Source organism: Rattus norvegicus, chromosome 5 (assembly GCF_036323735.1).
Source record: "Rattus norvegicus strain BN/NHsdMcwi chromosome 5, GRCr8, whole genome shotgun sequence".
Lineage (NCBI taxonomy): Eukaryota > Metazoa > Chordata > Mammalia > Rodentia > Muridae > Rattus > Rattus norvegicus.
This window is the reverse complement of record NC_086023.1, coordinates 14,365,455-14,387,724: the sequence shown is the minus strand read 5'-3', so window position 1 is coordinate 14,387,724 and position 22,270 is coordinate 14,365,455. Positions and strand designations below refer to the sequence as shown.

At 36.4% G+C, this 22,270-nt stretch overlaps 1 protein-coding gene across 5 annotated transcripts in view; it reads right to left on the bottom strand.

Moving 5' to 3' along the window:
* The window catches only part of Mybl1 (MYB proto-oncogene like 1), a 35,245-nt gene extending 13,288 nt beyond the window's left edge, over nt 1–21,957 (bottom strand). For 2 of the 5 annotated variants that reach the window (XM_006237749.5, XM_006237752.5), the window contains exons 1-8: nt 21,581–21,952; nt 13,330–13,435; nt 12,953–13,024; nt 10,299–10,391; nt 7,749–7,969; nt 6,079–6,253; nt 3,625–3,696; nt 2,315–2,419 (exon numbers count right to left, since the gene is read on the bottom strand). In XM_006237749.5, the coding sequence (XP_006237811.1) occupies nt 2,315–2,419; nt 3,625–3,696; nt 6,079–6,253; nt 7,749–7,969; nt 10,299–10,391; nt 12,953–13,024; nt 13,330–13,435; nt 21,581–21,600 (864 nt within the window). In that variant the 5' untranslated portion in view covers nt 21,601–21,952. Of the gene's footprint in view, nt 1–2,314; nt 2,420–3,624; nt 3,697–6,078; nt 6,254–7,748; nt 7,970–10,298; nt 10,392–12,952; nt 13,025–13,329; nt 13,436–20,282; nt 20,352–21,580 lie in introns of all 5 variants that reach the window. The other 3 variants (XM_039109395.2, XM_039109393.2, NM_001106632.1) reach the window with 3 other exon arrangements.
* Nucleotides 21,958–22,270: the final 313 nt, after the last annotated feature.

Below are 22,270 nucleotides of genomic sequence, written 5' to 3'. Positions count from 1 at the left end.
ATTTTAAAGAAATCACTCTATAAATGGTTTCTATTGTTTTAAAAACTCAGGACTGGAGAGATGACTCTGTGGATAAGAGTATTTGCTGCTGTTCCAGAGGATTCAAGATTCAGTTCATAGTACCCACATGTGAGCTCAAAACCATCTGTACCTCCAATTTCTGAGGCTCTTACATGCTCTTCTGACCTCCATGGGTACTGCACACACATGATGCACAGACATACAAGCAGGCAAAAACCCATACAAATTAAATAAATAAATAAATAACCAACCAACCAAAGAGGGAAGCTACTGAACCCAACAGAAAAACCACAGCATTGCAAATATACAGACCTAATCTTAATCTCTAATGCATTCCATGTACTTTTAACTAAGTAATTAATATGAGAATTACCAAAAATACACATGAAATAGCTAAGCATAATAGAATTCAGTAAAATAATAATAGCTATTATCATACATCTGTTTTAAAAAACAAATAAATTTGTATGAAATCTATACTACAAACTAAAGTAACTTCCCTCTAGGATTTAAAATGGCCCATTTAGCCACACCTTGACAGCAAGTTTTAAAAAGAAGTCAGCAAATTTCCCCCCTTTAATATAAAATGAACTACTTGAGCCAGAATGTTTTTGTTGTTAAATGAGACAGGTATGCTGCGTCCTGAGCTAAGGTACTGCTATTAGTTTTAAAATATTCATTCTTTGATAACTTCATCCATGTATACAATGTACCTCGATCATTTCCTGATCCCCTTCTGTATCCCCCCCACACCCTCCTAACATGTCCCCAACACTATTACTTATTTTCCCCCCCTGGAGCTGAGGACCAAACCCAGGGCCTTGCGCTTAATAGGCAAGTGCTCTACCACTGAGCTAAATCCCCAACTCCACTATTATTTTTTTAAAAACCAAATTGGACTGGAAAGATGGCTCAGCAGTTAAGAATACTGGCTGTGCTTCCAAAGAGCCTGGGTTTGATTCCCGGCACCCACATGGCGGTTTCAGGGATCTGAGACCTTCTTTGGCCTCCTCAGGCACCTCATACATTCAGTACACAGATAGACATGCAGATAAAACACCCATACACATAAAATAAAATGGGAAAATTAACATTTTTAATTTTAAAAAATGTTATCTTTTTGTTGAAGCTTTATTTCTGTTTTGAAGCACTTGGGGACAAAGCCCAAGGCCTCAAACATAGGAAAAGGCTCCTACCACTGAGCTACATCCCAGTCCAAATCTTTTCAAAAATTTCCAAAGTGGAAATCTACAAATAAGGACTATTTGTCATTTCTTTAACAGAGCTAAAATTATCATTAAAATATGCACATTTGCAGTCTTACTATTTACTGATGGGATATCGTTTCAAAACAAAAGTTGCCTTTCTATAGTAAAATCTCACCTATAATAATTATATCATTGAATACACTCTTAAATCATAGACGATAATATCAGTTGTTTCATGATACTAATTGAACATGTCAGCTTATTCTCTCATAGTGATGCTATCTGAGTTCCCATAACTCTCAATATTTTTGCTCTCTCAGTAAGTCTCAAGTCAAGAAGGGAAAGGCAACTTTTCTCAGTGCTAAGACTGAACCCAAGATCAAATGTATATTAGACAAATGCTCGCCACTGAGCTTTAGGCCTTTGTAAAAGGCTCTAAAGATAGACTCCAGATATCAATTAAACTTCTGAAATTCTTATCTAAGAATAAATGTACATCTCTTTTCTCTAAACCATCTAGCATAACACGTTTAATTCTACTAGAAATTATATCATTTATCTTAGTTTAATACTCCTAGTTATTCTGACAAGCTAAATAAAAGACAGCCATATCAGCCTTCTTCTTCTGAAAAAGTTCTTTAGAGGATTTAGAGAACATAAGAACCAAATGTTCCTGTCTGCTCTTAGTTATTGATTCATATCCTCGAGTGAAAGACAGCTTTTCAAAAAAATAAAAATAATTTAGAGCTTATCTCTCTACACCTATATTTATTTTATAAGTTTTTCAATTTAATCCATCATTACATGTAATATCAAGTTTTAAAAGCCCAATATAACATAATTACAAGATTCACAAAAATACTAATTAAAGATTTTACTCTAATCATTTATGATTTAAGAAACATTCTTTTTAGGAAAAAAGTATCCTAGTATAGAACAACGTAAACCGTGCTGGAAGAGGTGTAAGTCTTGACCAAGCGACATCAAAGCTGCAAATTAAATGGGAAAATGTACTCTACAGCTAATGAAAGCATCCATGGAAGGACTCCCGTGACCAAATGCAAACATGTACGCTCGATCCTTACAGGTGGAAGCCTCTTTCTTCTAACTTCATTCTCAGCTGACATAAGAAGCAACTCGAGCTCCTTTATTTTTTTCTCTTTATCAGGATCTTCATCAACAAAGGGTTGCTAAAATAAGTTAAATAAAAGAAAAACAAGCACCATCACAACTGCTTTAAAATAGTGTTTTCATTTTTATTTTCTATGCAGCCTATAAAAAAGTTTAACACTACTAAATCCAAATGCCACTAACCTCTTAATGCTACTGAATCAATATAGCACAATTCCTCTGGAATCTAAAAGAGTACTTGTAAACATTTTCAACTTTGTAAAAGAAAATGGGAAAATTTGAATGTATGGGAGGAAAGGCATTATTTCAGGCACAGTAGTGCACACTTGCCATTCCCTCAGAATGCAAGAAACAGAAAGAAAGGAGGGTTTCAAGCTTAAAGCTATCCTTGGGCTATATGGTAGCACCCTATCTCAACAGAGCAAAGAGAAAAAGACAAAAACAGGGGTAATGATATAGTTCAGTTAGTAATTTCTCTAGTATGCTAGAAGCCCCGGGCTAGTCTCCAGCGTCACCTAAAACCATGCAGCATGGTATCTTAGGCTCCATATCAACTACAAGGCCAGCCTGATTACATAGCACTGTTACAAATGAACAGCAGTGGGGAAGGGACCTAAAACCACAGTACATTAACTATGTATCAAAAGTATACCTCTGACTTACTTCAGATAAATTCATTGTAATGTGTTTTATACAATTCAGCAGCTGTTTTAATTATTTAAAACTGAACAAATTGCCACACTGGTGTTGCCAATCACCTCATATTTTTATGGATTTTATTTTTCAAATCCATTTTATACAGTTTCCTTATTTTCCTTTAGTTGTATAATACTCAAAGTAAAAAAAAATAAAAAAAAAACAACACACACACACATGCAAAAAAAAAAAAAAAACCACAACAACAACAACTTCAGCAGTGTTCTTTAGCCTAAATAGATAAGGAAATGAGTACTATTCAACTTCTAAGAATCTGTCAAATGCTTTTTGTTTGTTTTTAGTGAAAGGAGGCACAGTATCTTCCTGTCCATCTTCCCAAGTGCTGGGACCACGGGATTCCTCTGTTTTTCATTTCATTTGTTTAATTTTTGCTGTTTTTGCTTTTTATTCTGTAGCCCTGACTGGCCTAATACTTGCTATGTAGCTCTGCTTGTCTTGAGCTGTGGCTATCCTCCTGCCTCAGCTCAAAACTGGGATTACAGGTAAGCAACTGTAATGTAAGGATAATAACATCTTCCTTTGTGGCTCTGTTACAAATTAAGCGTACCTGAATAAAGGCAGATGTCTGGACATGTTCAACACAATTGCCATCAGGTGACACATACTGATAACCAGGGATCTAAAAAAGAAGGAAAGTATAACTATTAGAAGTTATACATTTTTACAAATCTGATGCCAAGAAAGCTTGTAATAAAATGTCAACATTAAAAACCGGAACATTGGGAAGGGTAGCACAGGCGTCTGTGTGAAACCTCAAGGCTAGATGGTAGATCCTGTCTCAGAAAAACAACACAAAACAAAAAAAACCAACAACGAAACAAAAACAAAAACCTGGAGACTGGATATTGGCTAGCAACTCTGAAAATTCCTAACTACAATAGTTTTTATTTAATAACTGTATCCCCTGTCCTTAGGCTTTACTGATAAACTGTAAGTGTAGGAAGTAACCACATTTAGATTTGTATCTTTGTCTTTTGATTTCATGAGACAGGGTTCTGTTTTGAAGCTCAAGCAACTGTAGCTAACTATGTGGCTGAGGCTGGTCTCAAATTTCTAATCCTCCTGCCTCAACCTCCCCAGTGCTGAAATTACAGGTGGATATCACCACACCTTACTTCTAATCCTGGTTGTATCAGTCAATCAGTCTGTTACCAACATCACCTACAATATATTTTTAAAAGTCAGCTTTTGAGGGCTGCCCTACTGCCTACAGAACACAGTAAACTGTGTTCATAGTCTTATCACCACCTAATATCAATCTCTAAGAAGAAAAGAGGGCTTTTCTGTTATTCATGTAGAAACCAATCAGAATTACACATGTAGTCATAACAGACATTCTGACAGTCACTGTCACATTTCTAAAACATTGGTAATAAAAATCGTAAAGTTAAAAAACAAACAAACAAACAAAAAAAACCCTTCATACTTTAAGGGGGCTGGGGATTTAGCTCAGTGGTAGAGCGCTTGCCTAGCAAGTGCAAGGTCCTGGGTTCGGTCCCCAGCTCCGAAAAAAAAAAAAAAAAGGAAAAAAAAATCGTAAAGTTTATTTGAATTTAGGGGCACTAATAGAGTACATGAGATGTTTGTAAAAAAAAAAAAAAATCTGGCAATCAAATACAAAATAAATATAATCTATCTATTTTCTATTGTGGCCCAAATCACCATCAAATGCAAAATCATTCCATCTGAGCTCTACCTAGAGGTTAGCTTTGGCAATACTCAGGATCACTTGTCACTCAACTTGGTGGGCCAATAGATTTGAGACTTACTTCCTCACACTTCCATGGCACTCTGCCATGGTATTTCAAACCAACATATTTCTTCATGTCACACTTCTTAAGAAAAATTAGAATAATCTTAATAGTTTAAAATTTAAATATACAAAGCTTTCTAAATTATTAAATGGAAAACAATTCTTAAATTTTAAACAATATCCTTATTTTCTTTAACATATTTTAGTTGAAACTATCAAACACTCCCTTGGCAACAAGTAATTTTTAAAATTACCTTTTTGTAAGTCAAAAAAAAAAAACCTTTAAATGGTAATTTTTCTAAGACAGAAGCAAAACCTTGCTGTTGATGCTATTGAAATCTAAGACCCGAAAGAAACTATGTTTAAAAAACGAAACAGTAAAATCCTTGAGGTCAAGCGTCAGCAGTTAACTACACTATCGTCCCATGTTTCCCTATTTATAAATTAAGATATTACTATTTCAAGTGTTTCTTTTAAAAGTAAGTCTAAAAGAACTTAGTGATGTGCATAAAATTTAAAATGAAATAACACCCAAGAGGCTCAGGAAGCAAACTTTTTAACAGCATACCCAATTCTATCTTCTGTGAGACACTACTTGTCCTAACAGTCTTTTACACTGTGTGAAAAGAACTAAGAGCTGTCTATTGTAGACACACAGACGGGGAAAGCACGTCTCATGAAGATAACAAAGCAAATTCTTACAGGTAGGTAAATGTGTGTTGTAGGGGACAAGACAGAGCTCCCTGAGTTTGAACTTAGGTAACCTTTAATCAATCTGTCTAAATGAAACCTAAATCACTTAAGAGCAAAGTAGAGCGAGATCAAAGATCAACTATTTACTGTTCCCAGGAGTGTTTAAATGATCGCTTTACTATTTCTCCTTTACACTGTTCTGTGACACCTGTGAGATAGTCAATACTACATTTACACAGAACAAGGTTTGAGGAAAATTCCATAGATGTTAAAGCACATCTATGTCCACTGAACCATAACTGCAATGAATGAGAGTACTGTTACATGCACATACTACATTTCTCAATGTGGAAATCACATTGGAAACTTAAGTGACATTTATACTAAAATATTTATCAAAATTATGACTTACTTTTTCAGTTTAGAAATTTAAATGTCTATCTGCATCACTCCCCAAACAAATTTTACTTGTCAAAACAAACAAACAAACCAATAGTTCCCATATAAAAACTAAAGAAATTGTTTTTAAATAATAAAGATATTAAAAATATGTGCCTGAACAGGAATGTAAAACTGATTCTGGGTTTGCAAATGGTCCATAGTCGCACAAGGTTTGTGTTGAAGTTTGGATGAAGACCGCTCTGATTTTATTCCGTCTTGTAAGTAGCCCTCCTGCTCCACTTTTCTTCTCATGGTAGAATTCCAATGATTTTTGATAGAATTATCAGTCCTAAGAAATGAAAGTATATAATTTTAAAAAAGGGAAAGAATCCTACAAATTTTAGCACTAATTTGCACAAAATATATAAGACATATTTTTTACGATTGGGAAAATTGAGTATTTAGAAGGTTCCTGGTGTCGCAGAGGTAAACTCTCAGTGAAAGCACAGCAACAGAGAAGAAAGACCAAAAACAAAGAAGTAAATAAGATCACCACTGGGTTGTGGGTAGCTAAGAGGATGAGAAGTGAGTATGTGAGTTTGGTTAGGTAGGTAGTCCAGGAGGACCTTGAGATGACAGTGAAGCCACGAGATCTCAAAGACATGGCAGGACAAGAACAGAAAAAAAGGCAGGTGAAGGATCATCAGCCTGAAGGTAACAAACAGATAAGGGAACTCAAGACTAGCCTGGACAACATACTAATAGCCTGTCTCAAAAACAACAACAACAACAACAACATCAAAAACCAGAAGAAAGAGCCTCTGGATAAAAGGCATACCAAGTACAAAGGCCTTGCAACAGGAAAAGGAAAAAAAAACTATCAAAAAACAAAAAAAAATCAAGCTAGAGATATAGCTCAGGGGTAAAATGCTTGTCTAGTGGTCTATCATGAGTGAGGCGCTGGTTCAATCCTCAATTCCAGTAAGAAAAGAAAGAAAGGAAAAAAGGAAAACTACAAATTACAGATTTCAAGTATTCTTTACTATTTCTCAGAATATTATATTTTTAGAAAATTAGTTCGTCAGCTCCCTTTTAACCTAAGGTTCTTTTTTAAAAGATAAACCTAGAGCTATTCATAGTATAAATTCCATTCTGTATAAAATATCACTTACTAGAAACCCACTCTGTTAAAACACTAAGCTGGATTCTACACAGAGTAAAAAGGTGCATAAAATACTGAATATATCAGAAGTTCACAGCCCAGAAGTTCACTGCCTTTTTTTCTGTTCTTGTCCTACCATGTCTTTGAGATCTCGTGGCTTCACTGTCATCTCAAGGTCCTCCTGGACTACCTACCTAACCAAACTCACATACTCACTTCTCATCCTCTTAGCTACCCACAACCCAGTGGTGATCTTATTTATTTCTTTGTTCTTGGTCTTTCTTCTCTGTTGCTGTGCTTTCACTGAGTTTACCTCTGCGTAAACTTGGACAAAAGAAATATAATACTGCATCTTAAATTCCTATAAAACAAAGACATTAATGTTTCCTTTACATATTTCCAAAGTATACAAAGGTCAAGCAGGAATGCATAGAAAAGCATATTAGTTACCGTGAAGTACTACATAGAGATTACAGCTATGAAGCATGAGGAGATATGTTCTCAGAGAGAGATCAGATTGCCTGAGAAAAGATCTGCAGTACCAGTGACTGACAAAGTATCTGAACGATACAATCTACCATTTTATTGTACAAATTATCATATTCTTTACTACAAAATTACTAAGCACATCAATCGTAAGGCAGTAAGGGTCATGCTGAAGCACAGAAACGTATGTGAGCACCTTCCAGGAAGTAACTTCGCAATCTCGGCCCAACGGTTTCCCAGCCGCTTGTGCGCTTCGTATATGATCCTGTCTTCTTCCTCTGTCCAAGAAGACTTCTTTACCTCGGGGTTCAGGTGATTGTGCCATCTTTCTCTGCACTGCTTGCCTATTCTTCCTTTTAAATGTTTTGCAATTAAAGACCACCTTTTTGGCCCATATTTCTGAACTAATTCAATAACCTAAGAAACAGAAGCAAAGGTTGAGAAAACATTACTGTGAAAGAATTTTAAAATGTAACTCAAGCATGTCAAGGTTGGTTCATCACAGAACATTTTGGTTTTTCTTTTTTCCAAGTACAAGGTCCTAGGTTTGATCTGAAGCACCTCAGTAACAACAACAAAAGGAGAAAAAACTCCAAATTAAGAATTCCATTTAAAATAAATGCATTAAATTTCAGCTATAACTATAATTCACAAAAGGTAATATCAATAATAGGTAATCCTTTAGCACTCAGCAAGTTCAAAAATCAATTCCCAACGCATCAAAAAATTCAAGGGGCTAATTACTCATGTTAAACCATTTTCATACAAGTTTAATTTGAAGTAACTAAAATTTTTTGAGATTTGTCTTTTCTACTCTTACATCTGGGGGGGGGGGGGGACGTTTCAGCAAAAAGCCAAATAACTTCATTAGGATGCAGGAAAGATCTATAATTACTGACTTTTCATTTCCTCTTTTATCAAACTAAAAACAGTTTGTACATTTGTACTATATTTTGTTTGCTTTTAGTTTAACTAAAAACAGTTCATCTCCTCAGTCCACTTACTTCACTGCTACTTTGATCCACTGTCAAATATCATATGGAGCACAAAGAATCATTCTATATTGGTAGATTAATTAAATCTAACATATATCACTCTTTTCATAATATGTATCTCCTTGTCATAGTTTTAAAAATAAGATTTAAAGGTTAACTGTACAGCTGTGGTTACTGCTCTTCGGTTTTTCTTTTCCCAATATAGGTGTATTTAATAAGTGTTCTACCATGCATTATATTCCCAGCCCTTTTCTTTTTTTTTTTTTAAGATTTGATTATTTATTATGCATAAGTACACTGTAGCTGTCCTCAGACACACCAGAAGAGGGCACCAGATCTCATTACAGATGGTTGTGAGCCACCATGTGGTTGCTGGGATTTGAACTCAGGACCTCTGGAAGAGCAGTCAGTGCTCTTAACCACTGAGCCATCTCTCCAGCCCCCAGCCCTTTTCTTAATTTCTATTTTTAAACAGGGTCTCACTAAGTCACCCTGGTAGCTAGAATTATAGACAGTGCACCAGATCCAGCTATTAAATATCTTTTTAAAAGAGCTCACACTGTATTTTACTTAATTATTGCCATTTATTACTATTGTTTGCATACTTATGACCTGTAAGTATGAGCACAGACATATACAAACCATGGTGACTGTGTAGAAGACAGGACAACCTGCCCAGATCTTACATTTCAAAACTTATCATCGCCTATTAAGAAAAGTCATATCAGCCCCAAGGCACATGAAGTGACTTGGTTTGTTTGTTCTTATGGGTATTAGGATGATCTAATTCCACAGGCACATTAGCAGTAGGCAAGCTAAGGGTATGAATTAAAGAGCAATTCCTAGTAGAGAGCAGATGCTTCTATTCTTCAACAACTTGTATTGCCCAAATAATTGTTTTTTATTATAAATCCTCTGGAAACATGATGTCTGGAAACAATGATATTTATTTAATCATGAGATTCGTTTAAGGTCAAGAGGAAATATTAACAGTGTTTTCCTTACATATCAGGTTAGTAAGTATGAAAATAAAATTAAAATTTATTTTTGGGGCATTCAACATTCAATTTTTATGCATATAACCTCCAAAGAACAGCTCACTGTTCAAACCTAAAGTGTGAGCTGAGGAAAATGGCTCAGTTAATAGAGTGCTTTTCTTGCAAGCATTTAGACCTGAGTTCCATACCCACAAACAGCATTTTTAAAAGCTGCCATAGTGGCATACACTTGCAATCTCAGCAACAGGGAGCGGGGCAGAAGGGCAGATCCACGATGCTCACAGGCCCACTCACCTACCCCTACTTGGCAAGCTGAAGGCCAATGGGAAACCCTATGTCATAAAAATAAACCCCAGAGGATACTCTCTTCAGAAACACCACCACCTAAAGTAGTCCTCCAGCCTCCTCATATATGTATGCAATATGTATGTCCACACCAACCCTAGCATACAGACATCACACATCACACATTAGCTGTGTTACCCATGCTAATAAGTCTAACCCATTGGTACAGTGAACATAAGGGATATGAACAAGGGGTAAGGAATGGCCCCATAGCACTTGCCATTAAACCCGATGACCTAATGATCCCTGCGACCCAATGGTGGGTGGAAGGAGAAAACTAGCTCCCACAAACTATCCTTTGACCTCCACATGTAAGCTGTGTCATAAGGATGCATAAACATACATGTCCCCAAACATACACACAAGTAAGTAACTTAAGAATTTTTCAAAAGAATATGAATATGTTACCCTCTGATCTTCTTCCTTCGTCCAAGGACCCTTTATCAATTCTGGATTTAAAACCTTCTGCCATCGATGTTGGCACTGAAAATCAGAACGATTCTGAAAAAATTTGGACAATTTTATTGTTGAATAAGTCTCTCCCAGGAAACAAATTAGCCCAAATTTACATGAACATGAACAAAATACAAATCAACAGCATATGCAATATCGAACTTCTACATGTAATGCTTATTTTACATGCCTAAAATTTCCAATTCTGTTCTTTCAATTAATCACAGGTGTAGACTGCAAATTAAAAACAATATATTTGGAATTAAGATATGTACCTCTATACTATCCTCATAATACAGCAAGCAGCAAAACATAGTTCATAAAAAATTAATCCAGAGTTGAGAAATAAATGAGGGGAATAAACTGTATGAAGCAGATACAAGACTTTAAACATAGCAGCTCAAATCTGTACAAGTTTAAATGAATCTTAAAGGTATCACTATGTTCCTTAAAGGCTCTATGTGGTAGTAAAAGTATATTTATAAATTATGCCTTTCAAATTATCAATAAAACATGAAACATTTTTATAGAAGATATACATTATACTTCAATTAAGTAGGTTAAAGGTTGAAATTTTAAAAAATGAACTGGAGATACAGCTCTGGAGTAGCGTTCCACTAGCATGCACAAGGCCCTAGGCTTAATCCCAGTAACACACACACACAGACACACACACAGACACACACAGACACACATAGACAGACACATACACACAGACACACACACACAGACACACATAGACACACACACAGACACACAGACAGACACACACACACAGACACAGACACACACAGATAGACACACACACAGACACACAGACACACACACACACAAAGACAGTGACAGAGAGACAGAGAGAGAATGAAACAACTTAAATTCCAAAAGTGATAAATGAAGCCTTATTTTAATACGTCTATGACTAAGTTCTACAAAGTATTGCTAAGATAACAATAAATAATACACACCTATTTTGTTAACCAACTTACAACTTATAAAACTATCTGATCATATGCAAGACTATAGATCATCTAAAAACATAATTGACGGAGAGAAACATCATGTCTATTAATGCCACCAGACTTAACTTTATTTAGTTTGAACTGCTTCATTATGGCTTCTATATATCAATGCTAATCCATTTAAAGCTACTACTTTCCTCAAAACAACTTTCACATAACCTTGTATCAATACCAGTTTAAATCTAGTACACAACTTCCAATTTAGTTTGCTTTTACGGAATATCTGCTAAATGTCAGGAACTGTGCCAACCTTCTTTATATTTGTAATTCTCACGATACTATAGAAGCAAGTAGCTGCAGGTCAACGAAGTATTCTCTAAACTAACAGAGCTGACATTTGAATATAATTTAGACTAACTCTATAATCTATTTTCTCAGTTTTTAGGTTACACTGAGAGATACTATGATCATGTGAAAAACACAACAAACAAACAAACCACAGGCAACCTTGTTTGTGAAACCAAAGAAATAATACTGAAATTTAAAATATAGGCAAATTACCTAACAACTCACAACGCTCTAGGAAACAAATGAATACATGCAGAAGTACTTTCATATTTTATAAAATTGCATGCCAATAGTATGTGAATACTGGTGATGAACAAGCATAATGTAAAGTAATAAATACGTAGGTAGCTAGGTGTGATACTTCACAACCTTAATCCCATCACTCAGGACAAGGCAAGCAGATGTCTATGAGTTTTAGGCAGCCTGATTCACATAGTGACTTATAGGCTACCAAAAGCTACATAGTAAGATTTCATCTCAAAAAAAGAAAGATAGATAGACAGAACCAATAAAAATACTCAGAAGCATATGCATTAGATGGTAAACCTAACTATTTTTCTTATTCATTAGCTGTCAAAATGTTTTAATAGTAAAATTCTCTCAGAATATTTTCGCATAAATCACAGTTGAGGATATAGATCAGTAGTGCTTACTTGAGTTTGCAAGGCCCTAGGTTCAATTTCCAACATACAAAAATTAAAATAAAATAAATCCACTTATCACAAATATTTGTGAAGGTCTACCAAAAGTTAATGCCATTTTTGTTTTAATAATAAAAGTTTTTTTAGGCCCCTGGATAAATTCTTTACAAGTTAAGCAGCCATTATCCAAAATTTTTGAGGCTAAAGTTGTTACAGATTTCAGTCTGAAGATTTGGAAATATGTACATATACATAAAATGATATATCTTGGGGATGGAACAGAAGTCTATAGATGAAACTCATTTATGTTTTGTATCAACCTTATACACATAATCTAGTAATAGTAACATTTTAGCGTACCTGGCACTTTTACTGTGATGTACATTCTACTGTGGCTCTACATCAGTACTCAAACAGTTGTAGATTTTGAAGCATTTTTGATTTCAGATTTTGGGATTTAAGGTACTCAACTTGTATTAGAAAATTACTTTCTAAACCACTAGCAAACAACTACAAAACATACCAGAAAATAATTTAACCAGATGTTTTAAGGAATAAAAACCTAAATTATACAGACACATTTCTGAAAAATAGAATATATAAACTAATGCCTTAAATAAAGACATGTTGCTACAAAAATACAACTTGACACTTCACTTACTTGAAGATGACTAGCAATTAGAGTCCAATCATCAGTTCCGTGTTGTTCAACCAACTTCTTTAACTTGTCATCCTATTGGAGGCATAAAAGTTAGAAATCTTTCCTCTGTCCCTAGTATGTAGATGATATTCTCATCCTCTTAAGTCATACTTGGTACTCATTTGGGGAAGAATCAAAGTCTATTACACAAATTCCTCCATTATTATACTGCTTCAGTCAATCCAAAATCAAACTATTGTTCATATCATTGATTTTTCAAAAAAACAGAATGCACGACTAAGTTAACAATTTTCCTCACATTGTTTTTATAATTCCCTTTATAACTATAATATTATTAATTGATAAATATAAGACTAGTAATCTTGCCAGGCAACTACCTCATCTCTGGTCCATTTTACTCTGTTCCAGAGTTTTTTCAGTCCTTTTTGTTGAGGTACTTCATAATCATGATCAGCATACTGAAGGTCATCGTCCTCATCCTCACTACAAAAGAATATAATATGTAAGTGAAAGAATTTTATTTAAATTATTTAATTAAAGCACTGAGTCTGTGTACGCAGACATGACTAAAGAGGCTACTCAGAATAAAGAATTCAGTCTCAATATTAATCAGAATATATAAAATTAAGTCCTAAAGGGGAAGATGGAATATATGTGAAATAAAAGCAAAAAGAGACTATTTGGGAAAAGGAAGGGGACCTGTGAAAAAAGATGAGTAAAGGCAACTGGGGGAAGACAAATCAGCAAGCTACAGGTTCAGTGAGAAACACTGACTCCAAAACGAAGTTGGATTTCAAGTTCAGAATCTGAATTATATGGGGTTAAAAAAAAAGAAAAAAGGAATATAGGAAGGAAAGGAGGAAGGAAGGAAGGAAAGAAAGAAGAAGGGAAGGAAGGAAGGGACATTTTTAAAGAATGAAGCCTCCATGATAATGATTTAGATGAAAATAACTCTCTAACATTTATTTAAAACTTTTTAAGTACCAAAGATTGTGAAAGTCTATAAAATGTCCCTCTTAAAACTTCACAACAGAGGCTGAAGAGATCTTTTTAGAGGTTAAACACACTTGCCTGGATTGGGTTCCCAGCACCCACACAGTGGCTTACAACTGACTATTCCAGAGACCTGACACCCTTTTCTGACCTCCCAGGCACATAAATGGTGCACATATATACATGCAAGTGAACATTCATACTCAAAATATTTTTTAAAAAACCTTGTAAGGCATGATGGCACAGGTCTTTTAACCCAGCACCCGTGAAGCAGAAGCAGCTGGATCTCTGTTTGAGGCTAGCCTGGTCTAAGCAGGAAGTTCCAGACAAGGTGTAGCTATAGAGTGAGACCCTATCTAAAAAAATTTTAAATAAACTATTGAAAGAAAACAAACTTCCCAACTATAAGAGAGGGACATTACTGCTATTTGCCATTTCCAAAAGTTAAAAAACTTGGACTTAGAAGGTAACTGCTTCCCAAAGTCGCACCAAATATGGCATGGCTGACTTCTAAAGTTCACTATTCAACCACTTTAATAAAGAGAACACATTTAAAAACGGCAGAAAGCATACTAAGAAATGAAGTTACCAAAGACTAACCTCAAGCGCATTCTGAAATGAGAACAAGGGTAAGTTGTAACTGTGTAACCCTAAGCATACTAACTTCTCACCACTGTAAGATGAATATATTACCTACCTTTTTTTTTTTTTTTCAGAGCTGGGGATCGAACCCAGGGCCTTGCTCTTGCTAGGTAAGTGCTCTACCGCTGAGCTAAATCCCCAACCCCTATTACCTACCTTTAAGAAAACAATTCAGCATTATGTAAATAGACAGTCTAATAGTATTCAAAATTATTTCTGCCTTACTAAATTTGGCTCCTAAAAATCCTTTCAAATCCCAAATATCAAATCTGAAGATTTGGCCATACTTAGTGCAATATACAAATGACTTTTAATATCTAAATGCAATATACAAATTCAATCTTACAAAATCAAGCTCTAGATTTTATACATACATACATACATACATACATACATACATACATACATACATACAGGAACCCCTAATTTCCTGACTTATCAAATCCATTTGATCAAAATTCTTCATATTGTGCAGACAAAACATCAAACTCCTCTAGTCTCTTAGCTATAATGCCCATATTATAACAATAATTTGCTAGACCTTAATATTGTGGTCAGACTATGCCTCAAACCAACACACGGGTTAAAAGAAAATACCTATTTAGCAGCCAACATCAACTATCATAAATATGGAATTAACCAAGAACACACAATAGCAAGGAGATGCTTCAAGGTTTAATGATTTCAAATAAAAGGACACTCTTAACATGATAAAGCGCCATGCTGTAGTTTACAGATTACCTGCTCTTTCCTACCTTATGTCAATCATTAAGATTATCTTAATTCACTTGCCAACCTTCCAATCAAAGAGGAAGCTCAATGGTGTAAAGACCAAGGTTACTATGTTCATCTCCCAAAACCAAGGATACCTGCCATTCAAATATTTGTAAGATCAATGAATGACTTTCCCTATTCTTCCTCCTCTTCTAACTGCTTTATACTCCAATATTTGTGGTATTCAATTTCAACCTATCCAAAATTTCTGCCTTCCTCAATACCAATGTGATCTCAAAGTACATACAAGAAAGAAAAGACAAAACAAAACAAACAAAAACAGTGGTTCTTAAACTGTGGGTTGTGACTCCCTCCAGGTCACATATCAGATATTTACATTACAATTCACAACAGTAGCAAAATTACAGTTATGAAGTAGCAATAAAATAATTTTACGTTTTGGGAGGGGGTCACCATAACATGAAGCATGTATCAAAGGGTTGCAGCATTAGAAAGATTGAGAACCACAGCTATAGGAGGGAGAAGTCTTTTTTTTGTTGTTGTTAAAATCCAAATATATCTCCAAGTGGTAGAAATTAAGAAGCAGAACCTGCTGAAACAAACTTAAGGGTGATTCAGTACACAAGAGTTCACAGGAATATCTACAATCTGACTTAACCTTTCCTAGAAATGCCCTAACATTACCACTTCCTGACACTCCCACTCCCTCCCCAAAAGAAAAAACACAGCCAGACGTGCGTCTCACAAGTTCTTTGTCCTTACTCTCCTCTGGTCCCAAGAGTTTCTATCACAGCACATTCAAAACTATTTTTAACTAGGTTATATCTATGCCAAAACAAATTTTAATTTAGGAATATGCCTGTATAGATCTTTAATAATCAAATATACCTACACCACATTTTATCTCTGCAAAATCCACCTTAAGGATGTTATCAAAATATTTTAAGAATATGAGTTACAAATTTGTTACTTTAATCAAAAAGACTAGTCACAAGGAATAATTTTTCTAAAACTTTGTTCACTTTAAAATCTTAATCTGTTGACTGTATACAATGTGAGAAATTTTCCTTTTCTACATGAGGTTGTATTCTGCTTTGCACTTACCATGGTTATCGGTTTCAGAGGGTTAACTATACAATCCACTGCACGTTCAGGAAGCTGGGTTGAGTGGGTGAGGGTAAGCACAGGGAACATTAAAGTAGAATCTTACACTCATCTCTACCACTGGGACTTCCTAACATTTAACTAACCTTTTCATTTTGGCACAAACTTTTTGTTCATGGACGTCTTTTTTTTTTTTTTTTTTTTTTTTTTTTTTTTTTTTTTTGGAGCTGGGGACCGAACCCAGGGCCTTGCGCTTCCTAGGCAAGCGCTCCACCACTGAGCTAAATCCCCAACCCCCATGGACGTCTTTTGTAAATCCCCAACCCCCATGGACGTCTTTTGTTTTGATGTTTACATTCAGGGATGCACATTGACCGCAGACAAGCTAGACTATGAAGCTAGGTCTTTAGTCCTACATTATTTCCATATACACTTGATTGCTGAAAATATGAGACAATTTCTAGGAATGTAACAAAGAAGCCTAGAAATGAATCGATTCCACTAAATGTAACAAGAAGATGCCTAAGGATGCTTATGATTCACTAAAGAGAAGGGGAAGGGACCAGGCCAACAAGATGATCCAGACACAGCTAGGCAGGCCTGACAACCTAAGTTTTGATCTTTAGGACCCACATTGGGGAAGGAGAGAACTGACTCCTCAGAACTGTTCTTTGGCTCCAGCACATGCATATATACACACAGACATACACAAGTATACACATACACAGCTATAAAAAACTTAAGGGAATAGGATTAATCTTCATGTCTAACCTTGCCAAAGTTCCACTTTCACTATTTAACAATGAAATTATTCTACCTCTCAACAGTAGTAGTTAGAAACTACCAAGACAGATCTAATCATTTTTCAATGTTTTACAGCATTTGGGAGCATTTTGTATTGCAAAAATCAGTGCTAATAACATGTAATGATTTAATAAATTTGAACTTTCTACTAATATAGTTAAATAAATGACATATTTCTACTCTAACATAATTAATCTAGAGAAGAGCAGAAGTAATAGAACATTACTAATTACAAATCAAAAGCTCACCAATCTGGTGCTTGGTTTCCACAATCATTGTTATTGTTCTTGTTTAAGTCAAGAAAAATAATTCTTTCTTTTCAAGTTGGTGTTGCTGGCTTAGTTGTTTTCTTTTGGGTTTGTTTGGTTTTCAAACAATATATGACTATTTCAAGGTAGCCTTAAATTCACTATGTAAGCTGGCTGCCCTTGAACTAATAAACTCCCTTCCTGTCTCCCAACAGCTAGTATTACAGATGTGCACCACCACACCTGACCAGAAAAATGTTAATTCTATAAATTCATAAGACCCAAGCAAATTGTTTTCAATGAAAACTGTTCTATGGGTAAATAAAGTAGTAAAGATGATTATGAAACAACAAAAATATCTGTAACATATTAGGGTACTATAAGCTAATAGGATATGATAGTCATGATTTTACTTGGTTATCAATACACAAATTACCCTTGGTTTTTAAGATAAAACATTTGGAAAAATTACAGATTAACAGACAACCTAATAAAGATGAATTAAACAAAGAAAAAAATATAATTTATTTAAAAAGTAACTTTTAGTCTGAAATCAGAGAAATCAAAAATTTCTAGTAAAACTGCCTCAACTCGATCACATTTTTAATCCAAATTTCCTTAACTCTCAAATATTTATCATAATAAAAATATATAAGGCTCGTCATAGGGCTTATATCTGTAATTCCAATACTTAGGAGGCTAAGTCTAGAAGATTTTTCACAAATTCAAGTCCAGCCCAGGCTACACAGTGAGACACTGAATTTAAGACTATCCAGTAGGGAGACACTGCACTCAACTTATGAGCATTTACCAAGTTGATTTAACAAAGTGAAATCAGGCCACCCAGTGGTTCATATGCTGTACTGCATATAGTGAATATTGGCTTCCACCCCTAGACTGCAAACTAACATTATCAGAGAAAGACAAAGTTTGACTTCAGATAATCAGGACTACTAATATTACAAACACTGAGAGAAATACTTAAAGAAATCTATGTAATTATCCATAAACAAAAACAATTCTTTTAGAGAATGTATGTTTTTAAACAAAACAGGATGGTCACAGAAGTCCTCAAAAATTTGGACTAAAACTATAAGCTACCTTACAGACTAAAAAGTCCAAATCCCTTAAATTAACAAATAAAAACTGAAACAGATTTTATCTGCTTTCCCAAAATAATATTACTAGTTAAAGACACAGCTGGCTAAAAAAATCCTTTCTTATAGTTTTGTATTCATTCACTTCCACTCATGTTACTGGAAACAACAGTGAAATTGCTACACACGCGTGTGCGTGCGCGCGCATATTAAGGAAAAAGCTTGCTATGTAGAACCTAGTTTTCATCTTATCGATTTAATTTAATTATTGATCATCTTAAGTACAAATATCTTAACCTGTACCTAGTTAAGTAAGCTTTGCAGCATCAGAATGATTGTGAACTTATTTTTTAAGGGTTTAATTGGCCTTTAAAAACTAAACTAGGGCAGGAAAGATGACTCAGCAGGTGTTTGCTGCCAAGCCTGTTAACCTGGGTTTGATCCTCAGGACAACCGTGGCAGGAGAGAACTAATTCCAGATAACTGTCCTTTCAGCTTTCATACCCTGGTAAAACTGCATGTATGCAGGCACACATGCATTCATGAATGAGCACACACATACCAGAAAAAGATTTTTTAAAAGTTTAAGTATGAAATAACACTATACCTATTTTTACATAAAATATTTAAAAATCAAATTCATGGTATTAATAGATATCTTAATATAGGAATTAGCTGTAAATTGTATCATTTATTAAAACCCCTATTAAATTCTAAAACTATTTTAAGTCACAATACTATATAACCTTTTTCTACATGCAAATCTTAGTGACAAACTCTACAGCTATTAAAAAACTAAAAAGAACCAACATCGTCAGTTGTTTCCTATTTAGGGTAAGCATTTTCTGCTCTTAGGATGTTTTGTTTTTTCTCAGATAATAGAAAAAAGGTCTACTATATTTGTGCCTATATCCTTATGCAAAACATTGCATCCACATTAGTGTTTGTACGCTGAGATCTTTGTTTCTCTATTATATATTGAACTTGTATACACTAAGACTCTCAAAGAGAGCCCATTTAATAAGGTATTTCACCCTCAAACATTTCACATTCTATTATCTTCTAATACGTGAATCATATTTAAATATACAAGAAGTTTAACAGCACATGGAACTCACTGAAGAGAACCCAAAAAAACAGACCAGAAATGGTGATCTCTCCCCACACCCTCTATCTATACACTCCCATAGAAATGTAGTTTCCCTGCAGCACAATATTCTAGACATGTAACTTTTTACACCATTCTATATTACCTCAATTAACTTACACATCTGGCAAGAAATAAAAGTCAACAGTATAATTAATGTTTAGCAGTCAAACTCACAGTACTGTTAATAAAATAACTTACTATAAGCAATTGTTAAATCATTTCTTAGCCTACTATTAGGAAACAAGATCAACTGTGACATGAAAAGGCAAAAAAAACAAAACCTGAGAGAATCTGACATTCATATATCAGTCTCTAGCAATAGCTTTTAACTAAATGATGATGACAGCATTAGCCAAGTTTCAAGTGAGATGAACAATGATTCTAAGTAGCTAACTGTGCATTCACTTGTTACTTTGCAACATTTAAAAGCATTGTTAGACTTCAAAATTCCAAAAGCCTAAAGCAGTATTCCAGCAATCTTATTTTTAAATGTGCATGTTTTCTGAAGATGGGAATGTTAGGTCTTTGAAGTTGTGTGTAGATCAGCAGTTTCTTACCTGTGTGGTCCTGTTTCCATCCCCCCAAAGATATGTGCCACCGTCTGTAGACAGTTTTGGTTGTCCCGACTGTAGGAAAAAGGGCTACTGTCTTCTACTGAGTAGAGACAAAGGTGCTGCTAAAAAACCCTACAACTACCTAATCCAAAATGATAACAGGACCAAGATAGGGTGCCTGTGTGCACACATGCACACTTTTTCCACTTCAATGTTCAATCTATTCTGCAGCCACTACACATAAAGTAATTATGTCATAACTAAATTTATGTTGATAGCTGCAGAACCAACCTACATACAGAAGATGCTTAATAAATTAATAAAGCCATGTATTCTATGCATAGTTATTTTAAATCAAAATCTGCATTGGATGACTCCCAGTACTAAATTTCAGCTCAGGAAATAAAACTCTTAAGATTTTGAGGCTATGTTTCTAGATAAATGAAAGTATTTGGAAATTCTGCCAAATGCTTTTCAGGTTTCCTTATTACTGAGAAAACTGAAAATCCAGACAGTAGATTTTTGTCATCCGATTATGCTACACAATTTAGGAGTAGCTATTAGAATAGCATAAAATAAAAGTTAGGTGCATACACATCTTTCAACAAAAGCAAATCTTTCAACAACAACAATAACATTGTGTCCTACTTAATACAACACAGATACAATCAGAATCAAACATGAATACTTGAGATACAAAGTAACTCAAACACATTGGTTTAGGATCAAGTTTACTCGATGGTAACAACGTAACAATGTCCTCATAAGATAATAAGGGGGAAAAAATCTCAGAACAGCAGTGTGTACATGGGAGATTTAACAGGTTCCCTTCTCAAGATTTCACAGAAATGTCCGCCCAGGTTTGTTTGTCATGGAGATCCAAAGGAGGATTTTGATTTGGCACCGTAAGTCAGAGGAGAAAACCCCACTTCAAATCATCCAGGCAAACACAACTACTTCCCCTGGCGTGGCATATCCCCTGGCAGTGCACAAACTTACTTGGCAAGAAACCTCCCTGTAAGTGGCTGTGAGAAGTTAGGAGTCTGGGCGTGAGCTGTGGGAGAGTCCGTCAAAGCAGCAACCTGAGCATTTGTTAGAGTCCTCCATACAGCAGTCTAATAATGATGGAGTCTAATAATGATGGATGCGCTCCGGCCAGCGCGGCCGAATCGGGTGTGGGACACCGAATAGAAAAACCTATGCCCAGGCCCGAGAGGGCCTGAATGGGGACCAGCAGGAAAGGACAGAGAGCAAGAGCCGAGACAGGGCCGCTAGGCCGGGGCCGAGGGGATGGCACCCACCTGCGCGACCTCTTCGCCATCCTTCAAGTACCGCATAGGCGCGGGCTGGGCGGGGACGCGGGTCAGCCTCCTCCAGCCTGGGGCGAGTGCGCCCTCTCCGAGACCCACCCGCCGCTTACCCCGCTCCTTCCCTCAGGTGGCCGAGAGAGCGGAACGCAGGCCCCGACAGGTCAGGGCCAGGCGGGACTGAGGGACAGAGGGGCGGACCAAGACCCGCTGCTCCTAGCCGCGGCCCGGCCCGGCCAGGGATGCCCTGGACATGTCAGGAGCCGTGCTCCCGCCCTCCGCCCGCCCCTCCCGCCGCCTCCGCCTCCGCCTTGGAGCTGCCGGCCCTGCGCGGCTCCGTCACGGGCGCCGACCCCCGCCCTCTCCCCGCAGCGAGCAGCTCTGCAGCACTCGCAGCCTCCTGCAGGGTTTTGTCCGCACCGCCGAATCTCGCGCCCAGCCTCCCTCAAGAGCCGCCGTTTGAATCTGCGCACGCGGCCCCGAACCTCATTGGCTGGGGCGGCCGCGCGCAGGGGGGCGGGGGCGGGGCGGCGAGCGCGCGCGCGGCGGAGGGCGGGGTCGGCGGGGCTAGAAGCCAGGACTGGAACTCGCGGGAGTCCGGGAGCGCCGCGGAGCCAGGGGGTGGGGAGGCGAAGGCGCGAGGCCGGTTCACGGGCCGAGGTGACAGGACCCGGAACGCTGTGT